Source organism: Oratosquilla oratoria, chromosome 5 (assembly GCF_046742065.1).
Source record: "Oratosquilla oratoria isolate Oo_2021 chromosome 5, ASM4674206v1, whole genome shotgun sequence".
NCBI lineage: Eukaryota > Metazoa > Arthropoda > Malacostraca > Stomatopoda > Squillidae > Oratosquilla > Oratosquilla oratoria.
Window position 1 is genome coordinate 5936459 of NC_134781.1, and position 23912 is coordinate 5960370.

Below are 23912 nucleotides of genomic sequence, written 5' to 3' on the forward strand. Positions count from 1 at the left end.
CGGGCAGCATTTGCTGCCAGACGTGCGATGTTGCATCATAATACTCGCATTGATACTGCTGTATCAATCGTTTTCTCTTTCACACGTGAATTTTGATAACCATAGAAAATATGATGAAGCCAGTTTACAGAGTATGGTGGTCACGCAGGTACAACTACAATAAATATAATCAAGATGCCAACGTCAGCATCCTCACGTACCCACTTGCTCCTCATGACGCCTATGTAGGCGTCACCGTATGGAAGGGGTTAATACTTCCAGTCTGCCGCCACTTTCTCCTCTTGTACATCTCATCACCTTGCTTTCACCCACATGTATCTTCAATTTCCTTCTTTCGCACACCTTCCCAAATCTGTCACTTACTTCCTCAATCCCTCCTCTCATCATGCTACAAGTGCAGTGATATTTGCTAACAAAAACTGGCTTATTTCCCACTTTTCTTCATTTTCTTTAACCATCTCCAATTCCTGGCCCACTACTCTTGTAAAAACTCTTGACTGCTCTTGAAAGCGTTCCTCCTATCCCATATATCTGCAATATCTCCCATAGTGCCTTCCTGTCTACAATCATAAGTCTTTTCTAAATCCATAAAGGCCCAAAAAACATCCTTATCTTTGCTTAAGGTTTTTTCATATATCTGTCTTACCACAAAAATCTGATCCACACAACCTCTATCTGTCCTAAACCAACACTGTTCCTCACCAATTATTCCCTCTGTTCCTCTCCTAATCCTCTCAATCAAGACCCTCCCATAAGCCTTCCCAACTACACTTAACAAGCTGATCCCTCTGAAACACCTACACTCATACTTGTCCCCCTTTCCCTTGTATAGTGGACCTATACAGGCACTCCTCCTCCAGTCCTATGGCACTATACCCTCTCTGAAACATACATTAAATAACCTTATCAGCCAGTCCACCATTACTGTACCTTCTATTTTCTTTTTTAGACATTCTGCATGACACCCATCCAACCCAGGTGCCTTACCTGCTCTCATCATCTTAACAACTGCCTTCACCTCATCTTTCCTTATTTCTCCTCCATTTTCCTCACTAATCACTGTAGTGTTGGCTTGGATTATATTTTCATCCAATTTATTGCAAGAGTTTACACTGCTAAATGGAAAGATATACTTTTTTTTTTTTTTCTAACCATGGCCTCTTGTCCATCTACTCATAAAATTAATCCTTTTCTGTCCACTTTCTCTAAGGCTGTTTCCAGTTTAAAATAACAACATCATATTGCCTCTCTCTTCACTCCTCCAAAGTGGTGAGTCATACATACATACATATACCAAGGCTTTTTCCCCCTTACAAGGGAGGTACCCAAAAAGGAAAGGGCATAAAATCATTCCCACCTATTCCATCTCTAAATACACTCCACACCCCCTCCACCCTCCCTCATATCTTAGCACCTCCTGGATGACGGGTCATCCTTGCATCTTGTCCACTGCCCTGGGTCAGAAGCAGTGTCGCAAGACACAGCACATCCACAGCAAGGCCTCTTCATTAAATCGGCGACCCCCCTCTCCGTCCCCCCATGCATAAAAGGAGAAGATGGGGAGAAATCCCTTTGGGCTGCGTCAAATTTTGCTCACACATACTACCTCATCCCCCATCCCCCCGTCCATTCCACCTCATGCATCACAACATCATCCATATACAACCATTCTCCATTCACCCCTGTCTTCTGTCCTCTCCCGTCCTTCCTCAACAGACATTCCCCTCTTCCCCAAAGCCCCCTTCACTCCATCCATCCACCTCATCCTAGGACGTCCCCTCATGTTCACTCCCTCCACATCTGCCTTCCATACCTCTTTTACTAGTCTTTCTTCACTCATTCTTTCCATGTGTCCAAGCCATCCTAATACTCTTTCATCAACCATATCTCCCAACTCCCTTTCCACCCCTGTTCTTCTCCTCACCTCCTCATTTTTCACTCTATCTAGCCTAATAACCCCCATCATACTTCTCAGACACCTCATCTCAAACACATTCAAACTCCTTCTCTCTTCCTCTCTTATATTCCATGTTTCTGCCCCATACAGTGCTGTTGGCACAATCACTCCTTCATATAGTCTCCTTTTAGCATCCATTCCTCATTACACTCTTCAATCCACCAAGGCATTTACTCGCTTCTCTCAATCTACATTCTACCTCCACCTTCACTCCACCTTTTCCTGCCACATTTGTACCCAAGTATCTAAAACTATCCAGTTCCTCCAGTCGCTCTCCCTTTATGCTCACTTCCAGTCTACTGCCACTTTCACCCCTTGTACATCTCATCACCTTACTTTTACCCACATTTATCTTTAGCTTTCTTCTATCACATACTCTCCCAAACTCTGTCACCAACTTCCTCAATCCCTCCTCCGATCCTGCCACAAGCGCAGTGTCATCCACAAACAACAGCTGAATCACCTCACAACTTGTTTAATTTTTTCTCATCTTGGTTGCTGCCCTTTGTGTTCTCTATCCTAGTTTCCCAATGGGGAGTATTTTGTGATGTTAACCCATATCATCATCATGTCAGGTCATTGAAAGAGGGACAAATTACACATAATTTGAGATTAGGGGACATCACAAGGTTATGAAAAAGTTAAAAAATTCTACACATGTCTGATGAGTAACTCCTGGAACAGCCTTAGAGCTGATCTTAAACAAACTAGAACCATACATTAATTTGAAGTAAAGTATGAAAACTGGGGAATAAATGACTGAAGTATGTGAGGAATTTGTTTTCCATACTGTACATTAATTCTAGGGATGAAATAGCACAAGCTGGAACCACACATCATTTAAAATTGAATTATAAGAACAGGAGAGTGAGTCAGGAACCTACAAAGCATAGATCCTGTCCTTTATTAGGTAAGAGCCCATAATGGCAACATCATCCCTATATCTACTCACAATCTCTCTCCATTCACTTGTTTTTTGCACTCTCTCCAATCTGCTCATTAGACATTTTATATGCATCCAAAGTCCCATTCACCCCATCCATCCAACTCACTTTTTTTTTTGGTACTGGAGCCACAGCGTCTACGTTGTGGGATCACCCCCAAACCCCAAGAGTTGGGGGCCAAACGGCAGCAACCTGCCCTGGCCACCGGCTCTACGCAGGTGGCACCGATCCCCAAGAGGAGCTATGTCTGCCTTGGGGAGTACCACAATCCTTCTTCTCAACATGCAATATTACGTTTTTTCTGCACCGAGGGGTGATTTTCCGGCGATCACCCCTCTTCTACTTTTAGCCGGAGATGTAGAGAGCAATCCTGGGCCCACCACAAAATACACATGCCCAACATGCTCTAAACCCATTACTTCGAGCAGACAAAGGGCTCAGTTCAGTGCAATATGTGCAAAAACTGGGCCCACCTCACTTGTACAACACTTGCTGACACAAACCAATACACAAACACTTGGACATGTTCTACCTGCCCTCCAGTAACCCCACTCCCACCTCCCCAACCACAGCCAACACCCTTACCCATTCCCAATTTCCCTTTGCCCTTATCCCCAATCAGTACTCCCCTTCCTTAGTCCCCAATCTCTCCTTTCCCCCCCTCTAACCCAGATCCTATACCTTCCCCATTAACATCCCAACCTCAACCCCAAACGGCAACATACAACACATACAGAACACACAACATCAACATTGACGGTATTAACACGAAAAAACATGAACTCGAACACTTTCTTAAACAACACAACATACACATTGCAATTATACAAGAAACAAAACTAAGACACTCACACAAAACACCATCATTTCATAATTACACCACCATCAGACAAGACCGGACCGACGGCAATGGCGGTGGACTCATCACCCTGATCCACCACTCCATCTGTTTTGTGGACACAAGTGCCACAACCAAAATTCTCCTCCCTACCACAGATAACACTACAGAAATCCAATCCATTCGAATCCACACAGGCAACAAATCAACACTGACAATAGTTAACATGTACATTCCCCCCCAATCATCCCCCACAGTTCCAAACACCTTCAGACCTCAATTTAGCCAACTAGCCTCAATCCCCAACCTGATCATGGGTGGTGACTTCAACGCCAAGTCGTCTGCCTGGTATGTCGACAACCCTGACACAGACAGAGGGCTTGATATACAGACTCAGTTTGACTCATTGACTATCATGAACAACACACATATCCCCATGCCTAACCCCAACAACATCATGGAGAGTGGTCGGAACCCTTGGTTCTGACCACCTTCCAATCATCATCACCACCAAAACAAGATGCACCCCAGTTGGCCACAGACACACATACACCAATTACAAGAGAGCTAACTGGGAAGCTTTTACTGAAGAGACAGAACAACATTTTGAAACACTTAACAGTACACCAATCACAAACATAAACAATGCTGTGCACACTTTTAATACAATCATACAAAATGCAGACAAGAGATACATCCCTAGAGGCAACAGAAAATCACACAACCCCAACTTCACACCAGAAATCCAAGGCCTCATCAGACAACGAGACACACTTAAACACAATACCCCCACACCTATCCCTCAAAAGATAGCAGACCAAATACAAACACTAAACACTGTGATTGCCAATAAAATACACGAACAAAAAACACAAAATTGGCAAAACTTTATCAATACACTTGATCACAAAATAAAAATCACCAGCAAATTGTACAAAACACTCAATAGCATTACACTATCCAACAGTAACACAACACGCTCTCACGCAGCAATAATCACAACAACAATCTACCCTCAAACAGACAACAAGCAAACATACATACATACATATACCAAGGCTTTTTCCCCCTTACTAGGGAGGTAGCCAAAAAGGAAAAGGCATAAAATCATTCCCACCCATTCCATCCCTGAAAACACTCCACACCCCTCCACCCACCCTCCCATCTTAGCACCTCCTAGATGACGGGTCATCCCTGCACCTTGTCCACTGCCCTGGGTCAGAAGCAGTGTCGCAAGACACAGCACATCCACAGCAAGGCCGCTTCATTAAATCGGCGACCCCCCTCTCCGTCCCCCCATATAAAGGAGAGGACGGGGAGAAATCCCTTCGGGCTGCGTCAAAATTTTGCTCACACACTACCTCACCCCCCATCCCCCCGTCCATTCCACCTCATGCATCACAACATCTTCCATATACAACCATTCTCCATTCACCCGTCTTCTGTCCTCTCCCGTCCTTCCTCAACAGACATTCCCCTCTTCCCCAAAGCCCCTTCACCCCATCCATCCATCTCATCCTAGGACGTTCCCTCATGTTCACTCCCTCCACATCTGCCTTCCATACCTCCTTTACTAGTCTTTCTTCACTCATCCTTTCCATGTGTCCAAACCATCCTAATACTCTTTCATCAACCCCCTCATGTTCACTCCCTCCACATCTGCCTTCCATACCTCCTTTACTAGTCTTTCTTCACTCATTCTTTCCATGTGTCCAAACCATCCTAATACTCTTTCATCAACCCTATCTCCCAACTCCCTTTCCACCCATGTTCTCCTCCTCACCTCCTCATTTCTCACTCTATCTAGCCTAGTAACACACTCATAAATAATTTTGCACAGACAAGCCATCTCACTTCTCACCCTGACGACCGATGCACTATTCGACGTAAGAAAGACTTTCCCACAGACTCAGACTATACACCCTTCATAGACAGTCAGACAAAACACATAATACATAATCTCAAACACTCATCTGCCTGTGGCCCTGATAACATAAGTAACATCCACCTAAAACACATTGGACCACAAGGTATACACGCACTCACAAACATTGCAAACTACAGCTATTCACACAACACTATACCCGACATCTGGAAGCATGGTAAAATAATCACCATTCCAAAACCAAACAAAGACCCAACAATCCCAACATCGCACCGCCCAATCACACTTCTCTGCACTCCCTCTAAAGTCATTGAACGCCTAATACTTCAACTTGTCACACCACATATTCCCCTTGCTGACTCACAACACGGTTTTAGGCCACTACACTCCACAAACACTCTTCTGATAAACCTCACACAAAGAATTTTAGATGGCATCAATTCAGATAGGCCCCACCACAGAACACTTCTTATAACATTAGACATTAGTAAAGCTTTTGATGCTATCCCCCGCCACAACCTAACAAATAAAATATATAACACAGACATGCACAATAACACCAAAAGATGGCTGGCCAATTATCTGGCAGGTAGGAATGCTTATGTGTCATATAATGGCCAATCATCGCACATCAGAAACATTAAGAATGGAGTACCACAGGGCTCTGTTCTATCCCCCACACTCTTTAATCTATACATGCATGACTTACCCACACCAGACACCTCAGAAATACAAATCTCTTCCTACGCAGACGACATAACAATCACATGCACACATCGTAACACAGACAAAGCTGCAGAAATAATCCAGCCATACCTTGATACACTCAATACATGGTTCATCACAAATAGACTCAAAATAGCTCCAACCAAATCTACAGCAACACTTCTCACCAACTGGACAAAAGAACACAAATACATACCTCATCTCTACATCAACAACACTCTAATACCACACACAAACACACCGAAAATTCTTGGTGTAACATACGATACATCCATGTCTTTCAAACAACACATCACAAACATAAAAAACAAATGCACACCTAGACTTAATGCACTTAAGTCAATCACTGGAACAACATTTGGACAAAACAAAGAAACTAATATAACAATATACAAACAATGCATACGCTCAGTGATGACACACCACAACACCCTTCAAATCATACAAAACAAAGCCCTAAAAACAATTATAGGCTGCACAAATACAACACCTACAAACCATTTACACCATGAAACAAAAGTCCTCAAAGTCAAGGACCACCTCGACATGAGAGGCACACAAACACTTGCGGCAGCCACCACAAACACATCACACCCGCTACACTACATAGCAGAACACCCACACACACCAAGAAACATTAAAACAACACCCAAAGACCTGTATCACACACAGATACTCTCTTCTCTTCCTCCACAACCACCAAATACCAGCCTCCGGAAACATATTCATAATCATATCACTCACCGCTCCATTAACACACTGAAAGACAACACACTGCTGCATGCCAGACCCCCTGATATCCACCCTTCTGAATCCTCTCTCCCACGAAAGGACAGAGTCCACCTGGCCAGACTGCGGTGCGGCTTCCACCCAGCACTTCTAAGCTACCAGAAGAGGCTGGATGACCGCATTGTGAACAGCTGCCCAGGATGTAACACTGCACCCCATACCATACAACACATAATGGAAGACTGCATTAAACACAATCATGCACGCAAACAACACAACATACACTCTATAAAGGATTTGTGGGAAAACCCAGTTTCGGCTGTGGCATTCCTTGGGGAGACGGGACTGCTCGGACAGACAGTTTAGGGAACGACAACAACAACTCACTTTTTTTTTTCAATACAAGCTTACAATTTCAAAATAAATGACTAGAACATAAGAGTATCTTGTCTGTCATACCTGTGTAGGAAGTAGACTCCAAGCATTATATGATCGTAGTGTCTTTTCAACCAAGTCACCATCAGCAAGAATAGCTGCAGTCTTACTTAAGCTGTTCAATAAAGCTTTCCTGTCACCTCTGTCAATGAAGATAGAATTTTTATATATACATAAATTCCAAAAAAGGGCTTTTCCCCCTTATGAGGGGTTATCTGAAGGAATGGTTGTGCCCATCACACTGTACGGAACACTGAATTTAAAAGAAGCAGAAAGGAAGAGTCTAAACAACTTTGTGATGTGTTAAAGAATGATGGGGTGTGGTTTATGAAGATGAGTAGAGTGGAAAATGTGGAGAAGGAAAGAGAGCTGGCAGATAGGATGGATCAAAGAATGCCAAGTTAGTTTGGGCGTATGAAACGAGTGAGAAAAAAAAAAAAAGCTAAAAATGTGGAAAGTGGAAGCGGATGTAGGAAACAAGGGAAAGGCCAAGAATATGGTGGATGGACAAGTTGAAGGGGGCAGTGGATAAAAGGGGAATGTCTATTGAGCAAGGATGAGAGGGTGCAAAAGATGCAACTGAATGGAGAGTGGCTGTATTTGGATTAGGATAAGAGACTGAAGGTGGAGGAAGTAGATGAGGATTAGTGGGAGAACTTTAATATTTTAACATTTTGAACCCAAGGGTCTTGATCACAAAGGATGAGAATATGATACTACCTAGAGGGATGTTTTTGTCTATTCCATACAGTATCATTAATGGATAATTCCCAAGGGAATTTCTCAGTCTTCTCTTTTTCTGCATGAGGGTATGGAGAGGGGGGTCACTGATTTAATGAAGCAGCCTTGCTGTGGATGTGCTGTATCTTGTGACACTGCTTCTGACCCAGGGCAGTGGGCGAGATACAGGGATAACCCATCATCCAGTGGGAGACAAGATAAAAGGGAGGGAGGGTAGTGAATGGGAGTGGAGTATGTGGGGATGGAATGAGTGGGGGTGGATTTTATGTCTTTGTTTCTTGGCTACCTCCCTTGTAAGGGGGAAAAGCCTTTGGTATATGTATGTATTTATCTATATATTATTATTTTGCTATATAATGTAGCTGTGGGTGGTACACCAGCCTTGTCTGGCAGGCCCTACTAGGTGCTGTCTTGCTGCATTGCCTCTAACCCAAATTATGTGACAGGGGACAGAGATGTCCCTTCATCCATGAGGTGCTAGGATGAGAGAGACAGTGAACAGGTTTAGGATAGGTGTAGGACAAGCAAGTGCTTTGACTTGGCCCTGATAAGAGGATGCTTTGGTATGTGAATATTTCTCAGTCATTCCCTACAAGTCATCAAACCCTGATACCTATCCAGTTTTCATCTCTCTCAATGCTACTTGCAACTCTTGCTCTAGCCTTATCAATCTCTGCATCTTCCACCACAGTTAAAGTCTCCCTATCTTCCTCTGTATTCAACAACCCCTTCAATTACTCTACCTATCTTTTTTCCACAGTATTTACTTCTATTAACAACTGTACATCTACTTCCTTTATACTCTCTTTTCTATTTGACTTGCTTCTTAACACTTTCATCCTTACAAAACATCTTTATACATAAACAAAATCCATTTAACATTCCTCCTGTGTCATGAACTCATGGATAAAGTATCATCCTAATCCCTTACCACACCACATGGAACAAAGAGGATGCAGTGAGGTACTACACTTCTTCCACAGCATATCTTGGCCCTAGCTGGAGCTGTTTTACTTCCCTCGTGCAGAAAAAGAGAAGACGGGGAGAAATCCCTTAAGGCTGCATCAAAATGTCATTCACACATAATCACTTCCTAACCCACATACTCCTCCCTCACTCCCTTCCATACATCACAGCATCATCCATACATACATATTCCAAAGGCTTTTTTTCCCCTTTATAAGGGAGGTAGCCAAAAAACTAAGGCATAAAAACCACTCCCACCCATTCCATCCTTATCACACTCCCCTCCCCTCCACCCTCTTATTTTGGCAGCTCTTGGATGACAGGTGATCCCTGCATCTTGTCCACTACCCTGGGTCAGAGGCAGTGTCATCCATACACAACCATTATCCACTCACCCCTATCTTGTCTTCTCCCTTCCTTCCTCAACAGACAACCCCTTCTTTTTCAAAGCCCCTTTTACCCATCCATCCATCTCATCCTCGGTTATTCCCTCCTATTCACCCCATCCATCCCTGCCTTCTACACTTCTTTTATTAATCTTTCTTCACTCATTCTTTTCATGTATCCAAACCATCCCAATACTCTTTCATCAACCCTATCTCCCAACTTCTTTTTCACCCCTGCTCTCCTCCTCATTTCTCACTATCCAGCCTAGTAACCCTTCCCATACTTCTCAGACATTTAATCTCAAACACATTTAAAATCTTCCTTTCTTATGTTCCATATTTCTGCCCCATACAGTGCTGTTGGCACAATCACTCCTTCATACAATCTCCTCTTAGCACCCATTTCCAAACGTCTATTTCAAATTGCTGTGTTTTGCTGCATTGCTTCAGACCCAGGGCAATGGGTGAGATGCAGGGATGGCCTGTCATCTAGGAGCCAAGATAAGAGGGAGGGAGGGAGGGAGGAGGGCAGGGGTGATGAATGGGAGTGGAGTGGGTGGGGATGAAATGTGTAGGAGTGGGATTATACCTTTTGACTCTGGCTACTTCCCTTTTAGACATTAAATAACCTCACTAGCCAGTCCACCATCACTGTACCACCCTGTTTTTAGACACTGTGCATGACACCCCAGTGCCTTGCCTGCTCTTATAATCTTAATAATTGCTTTCACCTCATTTTTTCTTATTTTGCCCCATTTTCCTCATTCATTACTATCACTTTCTTAGTGCCTCCCACTGCAGCCACCTTTCCCTCCCTATCCTCCTTCACATTTAGCAACTCCCTATAATACTCTGCCCATCTTCCTCTTATCGCCACCTCTTCCATTATCATCTCTCCATCTGCACCTTTTACCTTTTCTTCTACTTGATTTACCTCCCCTTACCCTTTTAATTTCCTTCCAAAACATATCATTTCTTTAAAAAAATTTGGTCATACTTTTACCCCATTTTACATCTTTCCTTTTTGCTTCCTTTATCTTTTGTTTTACTTGTTTTTTTTTTGTTTTTTTGTACCTCTCATATGATTCTCTCATCCTATTTTGCAACCACTCTGTGAATGCTCCTTTCTTCTCTTCTACAACCTTCTTTGCTTCATCATTCCACCACTCACTACCCTTCCCTCTATTTCCTCCCGTCCTCCTTGTTTCATACACCATATTTTCACATCTTGTGACTCCCACCGTGAAACATCCCCATTCCTCCACTCCTAGCTCTATTCTATCCTTCACTTCCTCTCACTCTTCTTGTACTCCTTTTTCTTCTTCTCATTTAAGCAGTTTACTCTTAGCACCTCCATCCCTTGTCCTTTTCTTCTTTCTCCATCTATTCTTCATTCTCAACTTACCTTCTACCAAAAAAAATTATCTGATATTCCTCTACTCTCTCCCCTAAGAACATGTACATCCAAAACTCTTCCTCCTCTTCTCCTGGGTACCACTATATAGTGAAACAAGCAAAATGAACATTCCTTTGAATTGCATCATACCTTCATCCATTTGGCATTCATTTATAATTTTTCTCTATTCAGGAGTAAAATGTAATCAATGAATGAAAAGATACATCAAAAAATATATATTTGTGTGCCTACATATTTGATATTTACCAAGACATTACAGTCACAACATGTTCAACAAATATGATCATACCTGGCAGCATGAGGCATCACTTTGGGGTAATTTTCTTGCACAAACAGAGGTCCAATGGAGTAGTCATGGAAAAATAGATCTGATCGATCATACAGAGACATGTTTCTGTGGTCAGCCTCCGAAAACACTTTTTTTGCTACATCCCATGGTCCCTGAAATGGCAGACAGTATTTATAATTTCACCATAAGGAAGACTATTTCAAAGGCAAAATTTAAAGGTAAAATAAAAACACATACCTCTCATCTCAACAACCTGTAGATGAAGGGTTATTTTGTCCCGAAAGGACAAATAAGAGATGATGATGACCAGTTGGATGCGAATTTGAAGGGTGAGAGACTAGAGGAAATGGTGAGTTTAAAGTGTTCAGGGTTGTTGTTGTTGTTGTTGTCGTTCCCTAGACTGTCTGTCCGAGCAGTCCCGAGTGTTCAGGGTTGCATGTGGCAGTGAATGGAGGCAAGTAAGTCAATCAATCTGTTGCCCCATTTCTCTTTTACAGGACATCCACAGCTCCCGGGTAACCAGCAACAGCCACCAGATTGGCTCCTAAAGTCAGGTATTGTGGTGTTGTCTAATATAAGTGAGGCTAGAGTGGGGAAATTGTGGATGAAGAGTTCTATGCCTTCTGAGTGGTGATTGCATCTGAGGCAATTTACATCTTTGACCAGGCTTATTTTGTGTTGGTGATGTATTAAAGCTTCATGGGGACCTGAACATGTAGGACTCTTACACATCCTGGAAGGGATTTCTTTGTGGGGTGGGCTGATGTCTGGAGATTTTGGAGTAGGGAGTTTGGTGGTCAGTTTTAGAGTGCTTGTTTTATGACCAGAGTTTGTATGTTTTTGTATGGTTGTATTGTGCAGTGCAGGTGATTGATATGTTGTTGTGGGTGTTTGAGTATGTAATGAAGGGGTGAGGGGTAAATTATCTCTGGTTTTTGGGCCCTGATGTGGAGGTGTTGTGTCTTGCTGCACTGCCTCTAACCCAAGCAGTGTAGCAGGGAACAGGGATGATTTCTCATTTATCTTTGCACACCATGTGAATCCATCCTTGAACCATCCCCATTTCTCCACTCCTAGTTCTACTTGTTCTACTCCATCCTTCACTCCCTCCTACTCTTCTCTCAACTTCTTCTTGTACTCCTTCCCCTTTTCTTTCTCATTTAAGCAGGTCACTCTAAGCACCTTACCTTCTGCCCTTTTCCTCTTTCTCCATCTATCCTCCACTCTCAGGTTACCTTCCACCAAAAAATTATCTGATATTTCCCCACTCCTCTTAGAACATGTACATCCTTAACTCTTCCTAATGTTATCCTGGTTACCACTATATAGTTCATTAACACTCTACCACCCTTTCATCTATCACTGTCTTCCATGTGTACTTATGCTTGACTTTCTTCCTAAACACTATTTGCTATCATCAACTCTCTAGATACATCTCCACCGTCAACTCTCCACTACAATTTTTTCCTGGCACTCCACACTTCCCAACCACTCTGTCTATCGATTCATCTCCTACCCAAGCATGAAGATTCCCCAATACCACTACAATGACATTTCTCCCAACACCCTCTGGACTCATTTAAATCTATCCAAAAAGCTTCTTTCCTCTTTATTCTTCTCACTACCAGGCCCATATGCACTTACAAATACCCACCTCTCCATTCCCAGTTTCACCTTCATCCACATTAAGAAACCTCCTGCTCCACCACATGCTTACCTATCTCTTTACTTACTAGTATAGCCACTCTTTCTCTCCCTTGTCCTCTCTTCACTCCCGAGATCCTCCCAACTACACTCCCAAATTCAAAATCACCCCTCCCTTTCACAATAGTTTCACTTAATGCCAACACATCCATCTTCTCACAAACATACTGCCTATCTCTTCCCTTTTACTCTCATCTGTACCACATCCATGCACATTAAAAGATCCAAACCTTAAAAATGCCCCCTTTGGGGCTACAGGGAGAAGGATACCTAGTCCTATCCCTGTCCTGTTTTTGTCGCCTTATATGACTCAAGTGGTAATACTTGGTGGCAGTATTCTTTTTTCCCACCACAGGGTTCAGCAAAATGAAAAAATGAATATTCAGAAGTGGCACATGACAGTAAAAAGAGTTGGGGGACAGCATATTGGAGGGACAGTTGCAGTATAATAAAGTATCATCATTTCTCTATGAAAGATATTTCCTCTACCACACACAAAATGATGTGTGGCTCTGGTTCGTAGGGGTTCCCCATATACCCCCTAAAATATCAGCTGTATGCTACTTAGCAGCTTTTAACCCCACAATAACATGCAACCAATACCCCAGATGGGGACCTACCTGTTAAGGGGGATAAAACCTTTGGTATGTAGATAGACAATAACCTTTTATACAAATTTAATGGTTACACAAATACTTGCCATTTTCATGTCCTTTTTAGCTTTTTGTGCTTCTGTCTTCATCTGTCCTACTTCTAAATTCTTTTGGTTGGCTGACCAAACTGAAAGGTGGTGCAAGATCTGCCGCACATCTTGGTTGGCACCGATAACAATCTGCTCTAAAGCATCTGGCTTAATTTTTATGTTCTCCCGATAACATATGGACATCATGGGACCCTGCAAAGTACATGAATTATTACACATAAATTTTATTACAAAAACCCCGTCAACCCAATACTAAGTAATGACACAGCACACTGCTCTGTTCTACTCTCACCTTGATCTGTTCCAATCTTGGCTTTGAGAAGCGTAAGTCAAAGCAATAATTGGCTAGGGAGCGAATCTTTGGGTGGTTTCTGTCATTGCACATGCAGATGATGGGTATTTTGGACTGCTTAATCAAACCAATCAGTTCCTGGACACCACCACGATCTTCATTGCCAGACATTCCATCAACCTCATCCATGACTAGGGCTAAGTTGGTTGTTTTTCCTCCCTGACCTATAACAAGCATACCAAAATACATCTCAGCTGTATTAATTTCCAACTACTTTTTCAACACTCAAACATAGCTCATGCAATACATATACACAAGATCAGGTGCTTGAGAAGTATGTGGTAAGTGCCTCCAGGGGGTAGAAAGAAATGTCTTGGATAAGATGAGGTGGTTTGAACATGTGTAAAAAAAATTAGTGACAAAAACTCCTAAAAAGTGTGGAAAGCAAAGTTCATGGAGAGAATCTGAAGATGAGGAAGGAGGTGAAAGGAGAGATGGAAGATAAGAGGGGTGGAGGGGCATTCAAACTCTTCTACATCCTAATTATCCACAAAAGCTCAACTTGGTCATACCACAATTACCACAAACCTTGAACAAATCCTGACAGAGATTTGTTGCCGATGAGCTGTGACACCATTTCCTCCATTGATCGCTTCGATCTTGTGTCTGAAGCATTCAACTCTACAGCATCAAATCCCAATTCCTTGCACACCAGATGAGCTGTGGTGGTTTTACCTGGATGGAAGAAGAAAAATAAATAGATGAAAAAAAAAAATAATAATAATAATAATAAAAAATAAAAAAAATAAATAAAATAAAAAGTAAAAAACAAATAAAACAGGAAGTCTTCTGGATTTTCTATCTATATACCAAGGGCTTTTACCACTCATAAGGACGGTCGCTAAGTCAAAGGCACACATCCATCCACAACTCTCGATTCAATCTCATCTTAGCTACTTATGGATGAATGGGCCATCCCAGTCTCCTGCCTATTGCTCAGGTCAGAAGCAAAGTAGCTCTGCACCTTTTACCTTTTCTTCTCTACTTGATTCGCCTCCTTTTTCTCTTTTAATTTCCTTCCAAAACATCTTTTTATTGCTTTCAAAATTTTCTGTCATACTCTTACCCCATTTCACATCTGCTCTCCTCTTTGTTTCCTTTATCTTATGCTTAACTTCCTTTCTCTTTACTTTGTACCTCTCATATGATTCCCTCGTCCTAATTTGCAGCCAATCTATGAATGCCTGCTTCTTCTCTTCTACACATTTCTTTGCTTCCTCATCCCACCATTCACTACCCTTCTTCCTATTTCCTCCCGCCCTCCTTGTTCCACACACCATCTTTGCACACCTTATGACTCCCTCCTTGAACCATCCCCATTCCTCCTCAACTCCTAGTTCTACTCTATCCTTTACTCCCTCCCACTCCTCTTTCAGCTTCTTCTTATTCTCACTCTCCTTTTTTTTCCTCATTTAAGCAGTTCACTCTGAGTACCTCCCTACCTTCTGCCCTTTTCCTCTTTCTCCACCTATTCTCCACTCTCAATTTATCTTCCACCAGAAAATGATCTGATATTCCCCCACTCTCTCCCCTTAGAACATGTACATCCTTAACTCTTCCTACCATACTCCTGGTCACCACTATATAGTCCATTAACGCTCTATCTGCCACCCTCTCCCATGTGTACTTATGCTTGACTTTCTTCCTAAACACTGTATTTGCTATCATCAACTCTCTATCATCCACCATCATTTCTCCACTACGATTTTTACCTGGAACTCCATACTTCCCAATCACTCTGTCTATTGGTTCATTTCCTACTCTAGCATTAAGGTCTCCCAATACAACTACATTGACATTTCTCCCTAATCCCTCTATGCACTCATTTATATCTACCCAAAAAGCCTCCCTTTCCTCTACGCTCTTCTCACTATCAGGTCCATACGCACTTACAAAAACCCACATCTCCCTTCCCAGCTTCACCTTCATCCTCATCAAGCTTGATGAAACCTCCTTCCACTCCACTACCCACTTACTTATCTCTTTACTTACTAGTATAACCACCCCTTCTCTCCCTCGTTCCCTCTTCACTCCTGAGTACCTCCCAGCTACACTCCCACACTCACAGTTGCCCTTTCCTTTCATTTTAGTTTCACTCAAAGCCAGCACATCCACCTTCTCACAAACATACTGCCTATCTCTTCCCTTTTACTCTATCTGTACCACATCCACGCACATTAAAAGACCCAAACCTTAGGGTACTGGTTGGAAAACCCACAGACCCTCTTATGCATTTTCTTCTTTTTTTAGGAATGTCCCCTTTTGGGGCTACAGGTAATAGGACTCCTAATCCCATCCCCGTCCCGTTTTTTGTCGCCTTTTACAACTCAAGTGGAAAGACTTGGTGGTGGCATTCTCTTCCCCACAACAGGGTCGGCGAAAACAGGAAATGTATATTCAGAGAAATGGTACAGGACAGCAACAAGGGGTTGGGGGAGAGCATAACAGAGGGACAGTCGTAGTATAAAAGTGTCATAATTTCTCTATGCACAGAGTTTTCCTCTATCACAGACAAAATGATGTGTGGCTCTGGTCCATAGGGGCACCCCATATAGACCCTAAAGTATCAAATGCATGCTACTTTGCCACAATACCCCCAGCTCCCTAAAATACTCTCCATATCTTCTTCTTGCTTTGTACCTCTCATATATTTCTCTCTACTTTGCAACCAGTCCATGAATGCTCACTTCTCTTCCACAACCTTCTTCACTTCATCATCCCACCACTCACTACCCTTATATTCCCTCCCATCCTCCTTTCTCCACATACTATCTTTGTACACCTTGTTACTCCCTCCATGAAACATCCCCATTCCTCTTCCACACCTAGCTCTACTTTATCCTTCACCATCTCCCACACTTCTCACAGCTTGTTGTACTCCTGCTCCTTTTCCATCTCATTCAAAAGTTAACTCTAACCACCTCCCTACCTTCTGTCCTTTTCCTCTTTTTCCATCTATCCTCCACTCTCAACTTACCTTCCGCCAAAAAATGATATGATATTCCTCCACTCTCTCCCCTAAGAGTATGGCCATCCAAAACTCTTCCTACTCTTCTGGATACCACAACATAGTCCATTAGTCTTATTGACCACCCTTTCCCATGTGTGCTTATGTTTGACTTTTTCATAAACACTGTGTTCACTATCATCAACTCTCTAAACCCAACTTCACCATTAACTATCTACTATGATTTTTACCCAACACTCCAAATTTCCTAACCATTCTGTCTATTGGTTCATCTCCTACTCTAACATTGAGATCTAATACCACAACATTAACATTTCTCCCAAAACTCTCTATGGATTCATTTAAACCTATCCAAAAAAGCCTCCCATTCTTCTATACTCTTGTCACTACCAGGCCCATATGTGCTTACAAATACACCCATCTCCCTTCTCAGTTTCAACTCATCCACATGAATCTTGAAGAAACTTTCCACTCCACCACATGCACAGTTATCTCTTTACTTACCAGTACAGCCACCCCCCTTCTTTCCCTTGTCCTCTTCTCACTCCCAACACCCTCCCCACTATAATCCCAATCTCAAACTTACCCCTCCCTTTCAACTTAGTTTCACTTAATGCCAACACATCCATCTTCCTTCTCACAAACATACAGCCTATCTCTTCCCTTTTACTATCATCTGTACCACACCTATACACATTAAAAGATCCACATCTTTGGGTTATGGTTGGGAAACTCCTACCAGAACCTCTTATGCCTTGACTTCTCATAGGAATGTACCTGTTAGGGCTACAGAGCAGGATACCTAGTACCTTCACTCTGTCCAGTTTAAGCTGCCTTTTAGAACCCAAGTGGGGAAACTTGTGGGGTAGGTGAAACTGGAAATATATATTCAGAGAAGTGGTACAGGAAAGTATTAAGAGTGGGGGGAACAGCTTAACCCCTTCCATACGGTGCCGCACACGTAGGCGTCATGAGGAGCAAGTGGATTCGCGACGCTGCCATATCGGCATCTTGATTATATTTATTGTAGTCGCCCCTGTGTTTTTACATTCTCCCTAATATGCTCTTAATCCCATTCTCTGTGGTTTTCAAAATTCACGGGTGAAAGAGAGAACGATCGATATAAGCCGTGACTATATTTTATGATGCGAGTATTATTACGACACGTCGTACGGCTGGCATTGGCTGCTGCCCGCGAGATTTAAGTCCCGTAGTGAAGTGGTTAATGGAGGGTCAGTTGCAGTACAATGAAGTAGCATTATTTCTCATGAGTGAGGAGGAGAACAGGGGTGGAAAAGGAGCTGGGAGATAGGGTTGATGAAAGAATATTAGGATGGTTTGGACACATGGAAAGAATGAGTGAAGAAAGACTAGTAAAAGAGGTATGGAAGGCAGATGTGGGGGGAGTGAACATGAGGGGACGTCCTAGGATGAGGTGGATGGATGGGGTGAAGGGGGCTTTGGGGAAGAGGGGAATGTCTGTTGAGGAAGGACGGGAGAGGACAGAAGACAGGGGTGAATGGAGAATGGTTGTATATGGATGATGTTGTGATTGCATGAGGTGGAATGGGCGAGGGGATGGGGGGTGAGGTAGTATGTGTGAGCAAAATTTGACGCAGCCCGAAGGGATTTCTCCCCGTCTTCTCCTTTCATGCAATGGGGGGACGGAGAGGGGGGTTCGCCGATTTAATGAAGCGGCCTTGTTGTGGATGTGCTGTGTCTTGCGACACTGCTTCTGACCCAGGGCAGTGGACAAGGTGCAGGGATGACCCATCATCCAGGAGGTGCTAAGATAAGAGGGAGGGTGGAGGGGTGTGGAGTGTATTCAGGGATGGAATGGGTGGAAATGATTTTATACCTTTTCCTTTTTGGCTACCTCCCTTGTAAGGGGGAAAAAGCCTTGGTATATGTATGTACATATTTCCTCTATCACAGCCAAAATGACATGTGGCTCTGGTCCAATGGGGCACCCCATATAGACCCTAAAATATCACCTGCATACTTCTGAGATTTAACTATACAATAACATACAACCAATACCTCAGACGAAGTAATAAACAAATACATACATGCCAAGGGCTTCCCTCTTACAAAGGAGGTAAAAAGAGAAGAAATGAGCATTCACAGATTGGTTACAAAATAGGACGAGAGAAGCATATGAGAGGTACAAAGAAAAGAGAAAGTAAAATGTAAGATAACGGAGGCATTAAGGAGAGTAGATGTGAAATGGTTTAAGAGTATGACAGAAATTTTTTAAAGTAATAAAAAGTAGAGAAGAAAAGGTAAAAGGTACAGATGGGGAAATGATACTGGAAAAGATGGCAGTAAGAGGAAGATGGGCAGAATAATTTAGGGAGTTGCTAAATGTGAAGGAGGATAGGGAGGGAAAGGGAGTTGCAGTGGGAAGCGCTAGGAAAATGACATTGATGAATGAGGAAAATTGAGAAATAAGGAAAGATGAGATGAAAGCAGTTATCAAAATGAGAGCAGGTAAGGCACCTGGGTTAGAAGGGTGTTATGCAGTGTCTAAAAAAAATGAAGTACAGTGATGGACTGGCTGGTGAAGTTGTTTAAGGTTTGTCTACAAGAGGGTAGAGTGCCACAGCCCCTACCTGTCCTAAACCCACACTGTTCCTCACCAATTACTCCCCCTGTTCCTCTCAATCAAAACCCTCCCATAAGCCTTCCCAACTACACTCAACAAACTGATCCTTCTAAAACTACTACCCTCACACTTGTCACCTTTTCCCTTGTAAAGCCAAACTATACAGGCACTTTTCCAATCCTCCAGTACTCTACCCTCTTTCAGACAAACATTAAACAACCTCTCCAGCCAGTCCACCATAACTGGACCTCTCTTTTTTAGATACTCTGTATGACATCCCTCTAACCCGGGTGCCTTACCTGCTCTCATCATTTCAATGACTGCTTTCACCTCGTCTGTTTTTATTTCTCCTCCACACTTCCCATTTATTACTGTTATTTTCTTAACACCTCACACTGCAAATCCCTAAAATATTCTGCCCCTCTTCCTCTTATATCTCTTCCATTATCATCTCTCCATTTGCACCTTTTATCTTTTCTTCTCTACTTGATTCACCTCCCCTTCCTCTCTTAATTTCCTTCCAAACATCTTTTTATTACCTTCAAAATTTTCTGTCACTCTTCTACCATTTCACATTTGCTCTCTTTTTTTTGCCTTCTTATCTTACACTTTACTTCGCAATCAGTGAATTCTTGTTTCTCCTCTTCTACAACCTTCTTTGCTTCATTATCCCACCACTCACTACCCTTCCTTCTATTTCCTCCCATCTTCCTTTAAATAAATAATTACAAATGACACAGAAAATATGATGTGTCTTGGTGCATTGTTTCTGACCCAGGGTGGTCTGTGAGATGCAGGGATGACCCATCATCCATGAGGAGCCAAGATGTGAGGGAGGGAGGTGTGGTGAATGGGAGTGGAATGGGTGGGGATAAAATAGGTGGGAGTGGATATATGCCTTTTAACTTTGGCTCCTTCCTTGGTAAGGGGGAACAAGCCCTTGGTGTGTGTGTGTGTATGTATGTATGTACAAATGACACAACCTACCTACTCCAGGTGGGCCTGAAAGAAGCGCAGTTTTGAAGAATGCACCATCATCATCTTTGGCCCAGGGACCTGTAATATAGGGTTTATTTTAAATCTACGTACATTTAACAATCTTAGGTATATATTAAAAATAACATGTACTTTTGGTAATAATAATTATGAATATATATATATATATATATACACACATATATATTTTAGACCAATTACCAAATAATATGACAAAAAATATACAACACACAGTGATGAACTTACTTGGTCTGGTTAGTTTCTTGTTTCCATTATGATTACTGTGCCAGTTGGTTAACCATTTTATCAACTTCTTGACATTGGACTTCTCTCCTTGCTGACCGATAATGTTTTTGACACTCACTGGTTTGTATTTGTCCACCCACATCATCATCTCCCCGTCATGCTTGGCCAGGTCTTGGGAGGACAGTGGCTGAGTTGATGTGGACTGGGAGGACTGGGAGGACATGGAGGACATGGTGGAACTCTGACTCAAAGTTGTCTGACAAAATAAATAAATAAATAATCAGTCAATCAAGCAATAATAATAATTTTATTCTATACTATATACCAAGGGCTTCTTGCTCCTTACAAGGAAGGTAGCCAAGCTAAATGTTTCCATTCCCATCCAATACCCTTGTTTCTTTCTTATTTTAATTCTGCATGGGTGAAAGGTCATCTCTGTTTCCTGCCCATTGCCTGGGTTGGAAGCAATGCAGCATGACAAAGCATATCTACATCAGGGCCACTTCATTTACATGGTGACCCCCCCCCCTCCCTTTACCTTAACTTTATGGGGTAAATAAAGAAAATGGGAGAAATCCCTTTGGGCTGCATCAAAATTTCATCCATACACAACCATTCTCCACTCACCCTTATACCCTGTCCTCTCCCTTCCTTGCTTATTATTATTATTAATAATAATAATAATACATACATATACCAAGGCTTTTTCCCCCTTACAAGGGAGGTAGCCAAAAAAGAAAAAGGCATAAAACCAATCCCATCCATTCCATCCCTAAACATACTCCACCCTCCCTCTTATCTTAGCACCTCCTGGATGACGGGTCATCCCTGCACCTTGTCCACTACCCTGGGTCAGAGGCAATGTCACAAGACACAGCACATCCATAGCAAGGCCGCTTCATTAAATTGGCTACCCCCTTCTTCGTCCCCCCCATGCAGAAAAGGAGAAGACAGGGAGAAGTCCCTTTGGGCTGCGTCAAAATTTTCTCACGCATACTACCTCACCCCCCATCCCCCGCCCATTCCACCTCATGTATCACAGCATCATCCATATACAACCATTCTCCATTCACCCCTGTCTTCTGCCCTCTCCCATCCTTCCTCCACAGACATTCCCCTCTTCCCCCAAGCCCCATTCACCCCATCCATCCATCTCATCCTAGGACGCCCCCTCATGTTCACTCCCTCCACATCTGCCTTCCATACCTCCTTTACTAGTCTTTCTTCACTCATTCTTTCCATGTGTCCAAACCATCCTAATACTCTTTCATCAACCCTATCTCCCAACTCCCTTACCACCCCTGTTCTCCTCCTCATTTCTCACTCTATCCAGCCTAGTAACCCCCATCATACTTCTCAGACACCTCATCTCAAACACATTCAAACTCCTTCTCTCTTCCTCTCCTATATTCCATGTTTCTGCCCCATACAGTGCTGTTGGCACAATCACTCCTTCATACAGTCTCCTCTTAGCATCCATCCCCAAATGTCTATTCATCATTACACTCTTTAATCCACCAAGGCATTTACTCACTTCTCTCAATCTACATTCTACCTCCACCTTCACTCCACCTTTTCCTGCCACATTTGCACCAAGGTATCTAAAACTATCCACTTCCTCCAGTCGCTCTCCCTTAATGCTCACTTCCAGTCTTCTGCCACTTTCACCCCTTGTAGATCTCATCACCTTACATTTACCCACATTTATCTTCAATTTTCTTCTTTCACACACTCTCCCAAATTCTGTCACCAACTTCCTCAATCCCTCCTCCGATCCTGCCACAAGCGCAGTGTCGTCTGCAAACAACAGCTGGCTCACCTCCCACTTTTCTCCATTTCTTTAACCATCTCCAATCCCTGACCCACTACCCTTGCATTTACCTCTCGCACCACCCCATCCATGGATAAGTTGATCAGCCAGGGCGACATAACGCATCCTTGACGAAGTCCCACCTTTACCTTGAACCACTCAAGTCTCTCCATTTCTAATACTGACACATGCTCTACTACTCTTGTAAAAACTCTTGACAGCTCCTAGAAGCTTTCCTCCTATCCCATATATCTGCAAAACCTCCCACAGTGCCTTCCTGTCTACCCTGTCATAAGCCTTTTCCAGATCCATAAAAGCCCAAAAAACATCCTTACCTTTTCCTATAGCTCTCTCACATATCTGTCTTACCACAAAAATCTGATCTACACAACCTCTACCTGTCCTAAATCCACACTGTTCCTCACCAATTACTCCTTCTGTTCCTCTCCTAATCCTCTCAATCAAGATCCTCCTATAAGCCTTCCCAACTACACTTACAAGCTAATCCCTCTGACACTACTACACTCGCACTTGTCCCCTTTTCCTTTGTATAATAATAATAATACATACATATACCAATGGCTTATTCCCCCTACATGGGGGGTAGCCAAAAAGAAAAAGGCACAGAAACCACTCGCACCCACTCCACCCCCTATACATTCCATTCCCCTCCACCCTCCTTCCTATCTTGGCACCTCCTGGATGACGGGTCATCCCTGCATCTTGTCCACTGCCCTGGGTCAGAAGCAGTGTCGCAAGACACAGCGCATCCACAGCAAGGCTGCTTCATAAATTCGGCGACCCCCCCTCTCCGTCCCCCCATGCAGAAAAGGAGAAGACGGGGAGAAATCCCTTCGGGCTGCGTCAATTTTTTTTTTCATACATACTTCCTCACCCCCCATCCCCCACCCACTCCCCCTCATGCATCACAGCATCATCTATACACAACCCCTCTCCATTCACCCCTATTTTCTGTCCTTTTCCGTCCTTCCTCCACAGACATTCCTCTCTTTTGTAATGCCCCTTTCACCCCATCCATCCATCTCATCCTAGGACGCCCCCTCATATTCACTCCTTCTACCTCTGCCTTCCACACTTCTTTTACTAATCTTTCTTCACTCATTCTTTCCATGTGTCCAAACCATCCTAATACTCTTTCATCAACCCTATCTCCCAGTTCCCTTTCCACCCCTGTTCTCCTCCTCACCTCCTTAT

General features: G+C 43.0%; 1 protein-coding gene across 2 annotated transcripts in view; it reads right to left on the bottom strand.

Moving 5' to 3' along the window:
- Nucleotides 1-23912, bottom strand: part of Gnf1 (germ line transcription factor 1) — a 76368-nt gene that overhangs the window by 16516 nt on the left and 35940 nt on the right. For both annotated transcript variants that reach the window (XM_076184891.1, XM_076184889.1), the window contains exons 9-15: nt 20888-21143; nt 20633-20701; nt 14601-14747; nt 14013-14236; nt 13718-13912; nt 11314-11465; nt 7539-7656 (exon numbers count right to left, since the gene is read on the bottom strand). In XM_076184891.1, coding sequence (XP_076041006.1) covers nt 7539-7656; nt 11314-11465; nt 13718-13912; nt 14013-14236; nt 14601-14747; nt 20633-20701; nt 20888-21143 — 1161 coding nt within the window. The remainder of the gene's footprint in view (nt 1-7538; nt 7657-11313; nt 11466-13717; nt 13913-14012; nt 14237-14600; nt 14748-20632; nt 20702-20887; nt 21144-23912) is intronic.